General features: G+C 34.9%; 1 protein-coding gene across 4 annotated transcripts in view; it reads right to left on the bottom strand.

Annotated features, from left to right (window-relative positions):
- The window catches only part of APLF (aprataxin and PNKP like factor), a 92,848-nt gene that overhangs the window by 51,112 nt on the left and 28,486 nt on the right, over positions 1-13,250 (bottom strand). For all 4 annotated transcript variants that reach the window (XM_057558003.1, XM_057558005.1, XM_057558006.1 and 1 more), the window contains exon 3: positions 9,217-9,389. In XM_057558003.1, the coding sequence (XP_057413986.1) occupies positions 9,217-9,389 (173 nt within the window). The remainder of the gene's footprint in view (positions 1-9,216; positions 9,390-13,250) is intronic.

Raw genomic sequence — 13,250 nt, forward strand, 5'->3', positions numbered from 1 at the left:
CAGTGCAGCCACTTGTGAAATCTCCCCAAACCTGTAGTCCAACACAGGAGCATCCATGGTCACATGTGGAACATACTAGCAGAACCAATTACCTCCTACTTGCTGCAAAGTGTGGTAAGATCATCCAAAGTTCTGGATCATTATTCTTTATGTATGCATAGAGATGATCCAACAGACTTATTTTTTTGAAAATTTGAAAATATAGATGGAAATACCACTCAGAAATAAAAAGGAAAGAAGTATGATATGTACAACAACTTGGATGAATCTCAAAGGCAGTTTGCTAAGTGAAAGAAGCCAGACACAAAAAGTACATTTCGTATGAATCCATGCATATGTCATTCTGAAGAGGTAAAGCTACAAGGACAGAAATCGGATCAGAAGTCACCAGAAACAGTGGGTGGGGGAGGGGAATGACCACAAAGAGGCAGGAGGGAATTTTCTGGGGAAATGAAAATGTTCTATATCTCACTGTGGTGGTACTTACATGACTACACAAATTTGTCAAAGTGCGTTGAATTATACATTTAAAGGGGTGAATTTTACTATTGGTAAAATGTTCCTCAGTAAACGCTAACGTTAAAAAATTTGTCTAGCTGAGAAAAGAATAATTAATGGCTTGTTTTATTTGTTTTAGTGTATCTTATAGAAATAACCTCCTTCAAAGGCAGACTCAAATTCATGGCAAGAATCAGTCAAAAGAGAACAACTTACTTCGACTAAATTTCCCTGCAACACCACTGTTTTTGTTCATTCAGTAAATATTTTTAAAATACCTAGGGTGTGTCAGACACTGTGCCAGGCACTGGGGACTCAGAGTTGAAAATGTATGATTGCATGAAATTGCACTCCCATCACAATATTCAAATCCATTTTACTCACAACACACAGGTGTGCTTCCAAATTCTGATTTTTTCCCTCAAATTTTCTTAATATTTAGTTTGAAAAATATTAAGAAACACTCCAGAGAAATGCAATGGCTTTTCACAACTTACAGTGTTAAAAATTAAGTAACATCATCCATTCCATTTCTAGTTTTTCTATTCTGGCATACATTCAAGACTAATAAACACACATCCTATAGCCATAGGGAATTTTTATTAATATTTACCAAGAATAAATATAACAACAAAAAAAATCCTATCCCAGAACAAAATTCCAACATTTAGTTTCAAATAGGTCAAAGTGCAAATTATTCTACTATACTTTTATTTAAATATAAATACTGTCACTGTGATATGGACATATTCTTATATTATCTTCAAATACTTCCTCAAGCAATCAACTATCACAGATTTATAATACAGTGTAACCAGAATTTGTTAAAAAATAAAAATAAAAACTTGGAATTTAATCTAAACACAATATAACAAAGGTAAATGAGTTACCCTTTTCTTTGGTAATAGCTATCAAGACATAATTCACATAATCATGAAATTCGTGCTGTTAAAGTATAAAATTCAGCAGTTTTTAGTATATTCCAAAGTTGTACAATGATCACCAATATCTAACTCTGGAACATATTCATCAACTCAAAAAGAAATCCCATATGCATCAGCAGTCACTTCCCATTCTCTTCTCCAGCCTCGGCAACTGCTAATCTACTTTCTGTCTCTAGGGATTTACATTTTCTGACACTTCATATAGATGGACTCATACAAGTTTTTTGTATATAGATGTTTTCAATTCTTTTGGGTACATTCCTAGGAGTGGAATTGCTGTGTCACATGTAATTCTACGTTTAAAATTTTGAGGAACTGCCAGAATGTGTTCCAAAGAGGCAGTAACACTTTACAACCCACTACCAAAGCATAAGAGTTCCAATCTCTCCACAACCTCACCAACACTTGTTATTATGTCTTTTTTACCATAGCTATCCTACTGAATGTGAAATGGTATCTCATTATGGCTCTAATTTGCATTTCATGTTGAGCATCTTTTCATGTGCTTATTGGCCAGTCAGGTATTTTCCCTGAAGAAATGTCTACTCAAATTTAGTATGCATTTTGAAATTGGGTTGTCTTTTTATTACTGTGTTGTAAAAGTTCTTTACATATTCTAGATAGAAGTTCCCTATCAGATATATGACTTGCAAATGTTTTCTCTCGTTCTGTGGGTTGTCTTTTCACTTTCTTGATGGTATCCTTAGAAGCACAGAAGTTTTTAACTGTGATGAAGTCCAATTTATCTATTTTGTTTGCTTGTGCTTTTGGTGTTATATCTAAGAAATCATTGCCTAATCCAAGGTCACAAAAATTTATACTTGTGTTTTTTTCTAAGCATTTCATAGTTTTAGCTCTTATATTAGGTCTCTGGTCCATTTTAAGTTTATTTTTTCTATGTTGTGAGGTAGGAGTCTAACTTCATTCTTTTGCATTTGTCCCAGCACCACTTATTGAGAAGACTACTCTTTTCTCCATTTAAATGTTTTAGCACTCTTGTCGAAAATTAATTGGCCATAGTGTAAGGGTTTATTTCTGGACCCTCAACTGTATTCCACTGACTTGCATGTCTTTCTTCACACCAGTACTACACTGTCTTGATTACTGTAGCTTTGTAGCAGGTTTTGAAATTACGAAGTGTGAATCTTCCAACTCTTTTCTTCTTTTAAAGATTGTTTTGGCAATTAAGTTATTCTTAACTCTTTTTAAACAGCTAGTTTTTTTAAATTAATTAATTAATTAATTAATTAATTAATGGCTGTGTTGGGTCTTCGTTTCTGTGCGAGGGCTTTCTCTAGTTGTGGCAAGCGGGGGCCACTCCTCATCGTGGTGCGCAGGCCTCTCACTATCGCAGCCTCTCTTGTTGTGGAGCACAGGCTCCAGACGCGCAGGCTCAGTAATTGTGGGTCATGGGCCCAGCTGTTCCGCGGCATGTGGGATCTTCCCAGACCAGGGCTCGAACCCGTGTCCCCTGCATTGGCAGGCAGATTCTCAACCACTGCGCCACCAGGGAAGCCCCAAGTTATTCTTAACTCTTAAAAATATATTCCAAGTTATATTTAAATATAAGTTATATATTTTGTCTTTAATACAAAATGTACTACTAATATGTATGAGCTGGATCTAAAAGTAAGTTTTAAAATAATTATAAATGAATTGTCAACATGCACGCTTTCATATTCAATGGCATTTTCATCAACATTTTATTGTTTTGTCCTGTCCAAAATTAAAGTGATTAAAATTACCTATTTATATGGAATCTAAGTATTAAGAACTTTAACAATTTGAAAGAAAAAAGTAATTTGGTACAAAAGATTTACTTTCCTTTCCTCAACAGTGTTTTAAAGAAAATAATCCCTCTAGAGAGAGAATGTTACACTTCCTTATCAGCAATGAAATTCAGATAAAGAAAATGTTATACAATATTTCATTCATGTATTCAAGAAACCAATGCCTGCTAAGCACCCACTACTGGGGAAGCAATAGGAATGGAAAATTAATGTTGGTCCTTCTATATGAAATACGTCAAAATTTAATTAGCTAAAATCTAAAATTTTTTTTGGCTTTCTCTTACTTTGACTTCTCAAAAAAGTATGGATTTTAGTACTTCTCACAGAATAATTTCATAGAAACATATACAGAAAAGAGTGAAAAATGAACGCACTAGAGCTGATATGTATATACCCATATGCTGTCATTGAGTTTGTTATGAATGGGACTGATTTATTATACAGAATCTAAATACTACATGAAAAGCATGTTGACATGAGTGAAGTGAGAACCTAAAGAAATGACAAGCTTTTGTACTGTTGTTTTGTTGTTCATATCTCTTTCTTAAATTCATAACTGGTTGGAAGAAAAAATTTACAATGATATCAGGGGTCCTTACAACTGACACAAAGCACGTAGGTTTTCTTTTCTGTTCTTATTCAAATTTAAAAATATTTCAACATGTAAAAATATAGAGAGACTATAATATATGTATTCTATCTACCTATCTATTAATATAAATACTTCTGTATCCACCACCCACATAGGAGCATTTTGTCATATTTGCTCCAGATTAATTATAAATACAATCAAAGCTTCCTGTGTCCAGCCTAAATCTTGTTCCTCTCCCTCTCATCCCTTCTTTGAAGGAAAATTATTCTGATTTTATTGTTCACATGTGAATACTTTTACTGTATGTATATATCTATTACTTGTGTATATATATACACATATATATATATTATTATTATTATATATATTATTCATGAAGTAATCCCAATAATCCATAATACACATGTATAATATGTAATATATATCTATATACAAACAGTGTATGCTTTATATATTTGTAACCTTTTTGTTTGTTTTTTTCCTCAACATTACATTATGGAGATTTATCCACATTTTAACCTGGAGCTCTCTCTAGTTCATTCACTTTCACTCCATTTTAAAACTATGCCAAATTTATTTAGCCACTCCCCAAGTGTCTTCACTATTAGAATGACTGCTATAGTAAGCTTTCTTGTATAGTCAGGGAAGTCAGTAAGAGCTATAGTCCTAGTTAGCTTGTGTTTGAATTCTCTGCCACATATTAGCTATGAGACCTTGGGCAAGTCTCAAACCTTCTGTGTCTCAGTTTCCTAATCTGTAATATAGGGATTTTAACAGTACCTATTCCTTATAAAGATGGTTGTGAAGATTAAAAGGTTCATACATGTAAATCTTATACAACAGTACAACGGTGTTTTTATGAGGTATACACTGCAAAATGGAGCTAGTTCTAAAATATATGAGAATCCCAATAGTATCAAAAAATGTCTAAAATATATTTCAATACTTCCACAGTCTAAGACATGGTTCACTCCCCCTTGCTAGAGTATAGTAGCCTTTCTTTGTCTGGAGACCAGGCAGCTGCCTCCTAATGGTATACCTGTCATGATGATACTTGCCTTCCTCAAGACCTGCCCTCCCACCCCTCGTGGCTTCTATTCCAATAACCAAGGTCAACTCATCATTACCTGACTAGAAAAGTACTGTCCCTACTTCAACCGGAAAGCAAATATTTACTAAAGAGCTACAGGACCTGGCTAATATGTACTGACAGAAACCAGAAGAGCATGCCCAAGAATAGATCTTGAAGATGCTAGAACAGGGGAGGCAGAATAAAACTGGATAAAAAACACTGCCCTGCAACCTAGGATTTAAGGTACTGGCAAGGACATCTAGAGCCAGTCCTAATATACAGTTGAAATGGCTTGTTCATGCTTGGAAAAAGAATATGTTTACAGTAAATATGGTAGAAACAGAGAATGCCCTGGCATGATATTGAAAAGGGGGTCAATAGGCTCTAAGAGGTGGGCATGCTAAAATGGACTTATTACATGAGACTAGAGAATCCCCCACCTGACCATGTTCCCCAGAAGGGCCCAGAACACTCAGCTATAAGGTACACACTAGTGAGGCAGTGTTGAAGAGCTCAATGGTAACTGCCTCTATAGGTCAATGTTGATGGTAGGAGAGGCTGCCAAAAACAAGGCTCTTTAGCATCAATGGAGAGGACAGCATTCTAGAATTGTAGAGGCCAGGTGGTTAGCATTTAACCATCAGAGGCTAAGTGGACATTATTTGCATAACAGACAGCAAAGTTGTAATGGCACTGATCTAGAAGCACCTTTAACAATGGCTATCCACCCAGCTGGAGATTACATTGCCCAGATTTCCTTGCAACTCCGTGTAGCCATGTGCCAAACAACCCGATCAAAACGAGGGCAGAAGACTTAAATAGGCATTTTTCCAAAGAAAACATACAGATTACTACCAGGAACATGAAAAGTTGCTTAACATCACTAATTATTAGAGAAATGCAAATCAAAACACCATGAGATATCACTTCACACCTGTCAGAATGGCTATCATCAAAAAGCGTACAAATAACAAGTGTTGGTGAGGATGCAGAGAAAAGGGAACCCTTGTGCACTGTTTAAGAATATAAATTGGTGCAGCCACTATGGAAAACACTACAGAGGTTCCTCAAAAAACTAAAAATAGAACTACCATATGATCCAGCAATTCCACTCCTGGCTACGTATCCGAGAAAAAAACACTAATTCGAAAAGATACATGCACCCCGATGTTCATAGCAGCGCTATTTACAACAGCAAAGATATGGAAGCAGCCCAAGTGTCCATCAACAGATGAATGGCCTGTTGTTATACAAAGATACATACATATATATATATATATATATATATATATATATATACACACATACACACACACACACACACACACACACACACAATGGAATATTACTCATCCATAAAAAAGAATAAAATTCTGCCATGTGCAACAATATGCAGGGACCTAGAGAGTTTTACATTAGTGAAATAAGTCAGACAGGGAAAGACAAATACTGTACATTATCACTTATATGTGGAATCTAAAAAATACAACAGGGCTTCCCTGGTGGCGCAGTGGTTGAGAGTCTGCCTGCTAGTGCAGGGGACACGGGTTCGAGCCCTGGTCTGGGAAGATCCCACATGCCACGGAGCAGCTGGGCCCGTGAGCCACAATTGCTGAGCCTGCGCGTCTGGAGCCTGTGCCCCGCAACGGGAGGGGCCGCGATAGAGAAAGGCCCGCGCACCGCGATGAAGAGCGGTCCCCGCACCGCGATGAAGAGTGGCCCCCGCTTGCCGCAACTGGAGAAAGCCCTCGCACGAACTGAAGACCCAACACAGCCAAAAATAAATAAATAAATAAATAAAAAAGAAAAATCCTTTCATTGCCTTTAAAAAAATAAAAAAATAAAAAAATAAAAAATACAACAAATGAATGTATATAGCAAAACAGAAAGAGACTCACAGATATAGAAAACAAACTAGTGGATACCAGTAGGGAGAGGGAAGGGAGGATGGGCAAGATAGTGTTACGGGATTAAGAGATAAAAATTACGGTGAATAAAATGGATAAGCGAAAGGATATACTTTACAGCACAGGGAATTACAGCCATCTCTCAGTAATAACTTTGGATATACTGTACAGCACAAGGAATTACAGCCATCTCTCAGTAATAACTTTAAATGGAGTATAATCTATAAAAATACTGAATCACTATGCTGTACACCTGAAACTAATATAATATTATAAATCAACTATAATTTTTAAAAAGACAGAGAATATATCCATCACCCCCAAAAAGTTCCCTTGTGGCCCCCCTTCCTAGTCAATCCGCCAGAAATAAACATTGATGGATTTTGGCCCCCTGTCAGTATAAATTAGTTTTCTTATAATAGAATATAATATAAATGTAACTATACAGTAGGTATTGTTTTGTGCCTTGCTTCCTCAGGGTTTTCTAAATAGACAATCATGTCATCTGCAAATAAAGACAGTTTTGCTTCTTTCTTTCCAGTACGATGCACTTTATTTCTTTTTCTTGCTTTACTGGACTGGCTAGGACCTCCAGTAAACATGGAATAGAAGTTGTGCAAATGGATATCTTTGTTTTGTTCCCAACTGTAGGGAGCGAACTTTTCAACACCCCACTATTAAGTATTTTTTTATAGGAAGGAAATTTCCTTCTTTTCCTAGTTTTCTCTAAGGTTTTTTTAACAGGTATTAAATTTTTGTCACAATTGTTTTTAGGCATCTACTGGAACGACAGTTCTTTAATCTGTTAAGTGAATTTCACTGATTGTTTTTTTTTAATATATATGATAAATTCACCTTGCATTTCTCAGACAAATTTCACTTGGTCATAGTGTATTAAAATCTATTTCACACATTGCTTGTTTTGACTTCTAAATATTTTGTTATGAGGAATGTGGGTTTGTATTTACTTTTCTTGTAATATTCTTGTCTGATTTTGGTATCAGGATTATGGAAGCCTCATAAAATGAGTGGGGAAGTGTACTCTCTTCTATTTTGGAGAAAAAAGTATCATATTGGTATTATTTGTACCTTGTAAGTTTAAGAGAAATCACTAGTGAAGTTCCTTGCAGGAAATTCTTAAATTGGGAACTCAATTTCTTTAATGGACATATGATTCATCAGATTTTCTATTTCTTCCTGTATCAGTTTTGGTAAATTGCGTTTTTCAAGGAATGCATCCATTCATTTAGGCTATCAGTTTTACTGGCATAAAGTTTTAAATAATTATTTCTTTATTATTCTTTTAAGGTCTGCAGGATCAGTAGTGATATTGCCTCTTCCATTCCTGATACTGATAATTTGTGTTTTCCAGCTTTTTTTTCTTGGTAAGCCTTGTCAATTTTATCAATTTTATTAGTCTTTTCAGAAAACTAACTTTAGGCTTTGTTGATCTTCTTTGTTATTTGTCTATGTTCTATTTCGTTGATTTCTAGTCCTATTCTTCTTATTGTTTCCTTTTCCTTTTTTCTGTCTATTTTGGGATTAATTTACTCCTGTTTGTCTATCTTCTTAAAATAGAAGCAAAGGGCATCAGTTTTACCTCTTTCTTCTCTTCTAATATAGGCAATTAATATAAATTTCCCTCAAAGGACTACTTTAGATACATTTCACAAATGTTTTTGTTATGTTTTCAGTATTATTCTGGTCAAAATGTTTTCTAATTGCCCTTGTGATTTCTCTTGGATCCAGAGGTTACCTAGGTGTGTGTTGTTTAATTTCAAAACACTTGAAGATTTTCCTAGATATTGTATTTTTATTGATTTTTAAAATTAATACCAGTGCAATCAAAGAACACACTCTATATAATCTGTCCATCTACTTCTATATGTCCAGTTTAAGTATTCTATAATTTAAAAGCTAAAACAAAGGCAAATAATCCTGCTAATGACTGCCTCAACAAAACTAGTGCATTAATTTCAATTTTATATCAGCTATTTATTGTAACCTCATTTCATCCGTTTCCCTATTCTATATTTTCTGTTATTCTTATAAGAAATAAGAGTTATACAAGTATAATCTAAAACAGAAGTTAATACCTTAAGAAAATTTTAAAAACTAAAAAAAAAGATTAAGAAAATGTAGTCAGTTTCAAATTAACTATCCTGGTTATTGTTAGATGCAAAATATATTCTAAACGCAATGGTAAAAGATACAACATATGGAAGCAATCACTATTGAGGCATAAGTTTCCAAAATCAAATGTTTTCTAGAAAAACACACACACACTCACCATGTAAGACCTATCGCCAATATAGCTGAATTCTAGAGTGGTTTCTACTGAAGCTTTTGTGGATGACTGAAGAATTAGATTACAGATACCATTACTTAATTGCATTTTATCAGGCAATCTTACCTTAAAGTGCATTCCATTTCTGTTTCAGAATGTGTAGACAAAACACGGAAAATGTATTTGTCAACTAATAAAGAAAAACTATCTCCAGGAGTCAACCAGTGCCATAGATTTGTCTTCAATGGTAAGAGCTGGCTCTTCTCAGAAGACTGATAAAAGCATGGATTTGTATGTATCTAGCAAATTAAAGAAAAAGAATACAGTGATGTAGTAACTCAAAATCATGACAAAAATACAACTAAATACGAACTGATTCAACATTTGTGTCAAAACAATTCTAAGTATAAGCTTACACCTAAAAGTCTAATAAATCTGGCACTTCTAAGTATCATAATTATTATCTAAACGTAAAAAAAATAGTTGTAATATACCTCCCATTTCTCTAGGAATCAAAGAAAAAAGCAAAGTTATCAATTAACTGGTTAAAAGATACTTCTATTTTGTTTGAGAGATGACTGGACATTGGAAAGAGAAACATGAAAAATAATTATCAGTATGGAAACTGAGTCCCCCAGTTTTTGTTTTTTTTTTTTTTTAATTTTATTTATTATTTATTTATTTATTTATTTATTTATTTTTGGCTGTGCTGGGTCTTCGGTTCGTGCGAGGGCTTTCTCTAGTTGCGGCAAGTGGGGGCCACTCTTCATCATGGTGCGGGGACCGCTCTTCATCGCGGTGTGCGGGCCTTTCACTATCGCGGCCCCTCCCGTTGCGGGGCACAGGCTCCAGACGCGCAGGCTCAGCAGCTGTGGCTCACGGGCCCAGCTGCTCCGTGGCATGTGGGATCTTCCCAGACCAGGGCTCGAACCCGTGCCTCCTGCATTAGCAGGCAGATTCTCAACCACTGCGCCACCAGGGAAGCCCAATCCCCCAGTTTTGATATCCAAAATTCACTAATCCCTTGAAAATTCTCTTCTGCTTATTTTCCCCTAATAATTTCTTACTATGATTAAAAAATGAGAAACTATGGGAAAGAAATTCTTGATCAAATTTCTCAAGCAAACAACATACCTTTTTTCTTTACTCCTCACAGAGGAATCTTCTTATTTTGTTTAAATGAAATTCCCCTCTGAAGATCATGATCCATATTCAAATTGCAAGAGGTAAATATATCTCAATGTCAAAACTATTACAATATCCCCTATTTTGAATTATGTTTCCACTGATTACCTCATGTTAGCAAAGATAATGAGAGCTGCCTCCATAATTAATACCTATTGAAAGGCATCTTAAAAATTCTAACTAAAATCAAGCTGAGTTTAGCCATCTCCAGAATAGCCTTCTTGTCATCTAAACCATTGGGTCTTTTAATAAGCTTTAGCATATACCAAAGCAATACGATCTGAAGAGAAACCAGAGTATCAATCCACAATCAATCCAGTATCAAACCAAAGCAATCCACATTAATGCAGATCTTCAGTTTTTTAAAAGAATTTTACATAGAGCAACTCCCCCTACCACCCATTCATCTGTCTACTTCATCAGTTTAAATGACATTTTTTTCTAGAGACATCAACCATCTCTCCATTTATAGCAAGGTAAATGCCACCCTGAGACTGGACATATGCCAAACATTCTCAGTTTTTCTATTTATACTTCATTAAAGTATCTTGAGATACAACTAAATTTTCACACATCAAAACCTTTTCTGATCCCAACCATTTAATATATCTATAGGTGTTAAGATACGTTTTATTCACCCTGAGTTTGAACAGAGTAGAAATGAGTATAAATTCAGCAGGTAAAAACTTCTGTTCCTACTGTAAAAAATATTCATTATGGAAAAATTAAGGAAGCTTATAATAGTCCTCTTTTTAATGTATTTTGAAATTCTAGAAATGCATCAGTATTTTTTTTTCTTTTTACCCCTCAAAAATTTTCTTTTCATTGGGAAACTTGGTTAAAATTTTTATTAAATATAGTTACTTTCATTTTTTAAAAATCTTAATCATTTATGGAATATAAACTAAGATATAAACAAGTCTAGAATATTGTTATAAAACATGAAGCAAATAATGTTGTTAAGTTAGGTAGACTACTTTGCATTATAATTTATTTTTCATGTTTTTATTTCTTAAAATGCCTATTTCTATGGAAAAAGAATAGGGTATTTCAAGGGTAAATACAAGATATTCTGATTTAGTTTCAATTATATATTAAAACACACCAAAATATCCACAAACTTTTATTGAACATCTACAACATTCTTTCATTCCATTCAAATGTCAAGCCCCAGATCATTTACCTCTGAAGTATCCCAAGTCCATCTCTCTTTAGCATTTGCAGTCACTGCCCTAGTTCAAGCTCTTACCCACTGCTTGCATTTCTTGCTTGTGCTAACATCACATCAAGTCTCCCTGATTTCCTTTACCTCACTGCTTCCTAAATTATTTTTTTACATTGCCCTACATAAAGCCTCTGATGCTTCTCCAATATAAGCAAAGCACAGCAGTGAAGGCTCTTCATAAATCTACAGTGGTTTGCAACCTCATCTCTCACCTTCATACACCAAAATCTTCACCCTATACATACAATCTTTGATCCAATCATTGAGACCTACTCAAAAATGCTCTTTTGTTTACTACAGCCTCAGTAATGTCTTATCTCACCCCACCTTTCTGCTTGAACTATTGGAACCAGTCCCTATCAGTTCAAAGATTACTATAGTCATCTGATAAATCACCACTAGATTCCAAGGTCCATGGGTGCAGATAACTACCTAACACAGTTCTAACAGTCTATGATTAAAATGACTACAGAAGTCTCTAGCAGCAGGAAGAATCAATGATATTTCAACTGTCAGCCATTAGTGAATAATCTCAGGAACGGTTCCAAATAGTTTACTATAAGAAGTGAGGCTTGAAGTCTAATGTACTTAATAAAAATGCTACCTGTTGAGTCACTTAAATAGATTCACCCCTAAAACTGTTTAACTGCATTCTCTATATCATATTACATGACTTTTAAAAATTATAAATGGTACAATTAGGTAAACTAAATTTTAAACAGAATCCACTTTCATCTGTCAAAAAGCTCCTGGTAGCAAGCAGCTCAGCACATGAGCTTATTGGCTTTCAAAATCCCAAGAAAATCACAAAAGTAACTTCAGTTGTCACTTCACATGACTTCATCTGATCAAACACCATAATATACTTTCTTTAAAAAAATTATTTATTTATTTATTTTCACTGGATGACTTGAATAATATATATATATATATATTTTATACAGCAGGTTCTTATTAGTCATCCATTTTATACACATCAGTGTATACATGTCAATGCCAATCGCCCAATTCATCACACCACCATCCCCACCCCCCACCGCTGTCCCCCCTTGGTGTCTGTACGTTTGTTCTCTACATCTGTGTCTGAATTTCTGCCCTGCAAACCAGTTCATCTGCACCATTTTTCTAGGTTCCACATATGTGCGTTAATATACGATATTTGTTTTTCTCTTTCTGACTTACTTCACTCTGTATGACAGTCTCTAGATCCATCCACGTCTCAACAAATAACCCAATTTCACTCTTTTTTATGGCTGAGTAATATGCCATTGTATATATGTACCACATCTTCCTTATCCATTCATCTGTCGATGGGCATTTAGGTTGCTTCCATGACCTGGCTATTGTAAATAGTGCTGCAATGAACACTGGGGTGCATGTGTCTTTTTGAATTATGGTTTTCTCTGGGTATATGCCCAGTAGTGGGATTCCTGGATCATATGATAGTTCTATTTTTAGTTTTTTAAGGAACCTCCATACTGTTCTCCATAGTGGCTGTATCAATTTACATTCCCACCAACAGTGCAAGAGGGTTCCCTTTTCTCCACACCCTCTCCAGCATTTGTTGTTTGTAGATTTTCTGATGATGCCCATTCTAACTGGTGTGAGGTGATACCTCATTGTAGTTTTGATTTGCATTTCTCTAATAATTAGTGATGTTGAGCAGCTTTTCATGTGCTTCTTGGCCATCTGTATGTCTTCTTTGGAGAAATGTCTATTTAGGTCTTCTGCCCATTTTTGGATTGGGTTG

Source organism: Balaenoptera acutorostrata, chromosome 12 (assembly GCF_949987535.1).
Source record: "Balaenoptera acutorostrata chromosome 12, mBalAcu1.1, whole genome shotgun sequence".
Lineage (NCBI taxonomy): Eukaryota > Metazoa > Chordata > Mammalia > Artiodactyla > Balaenopteridae > Balaenoptera > Balaenoptera acutorostrata.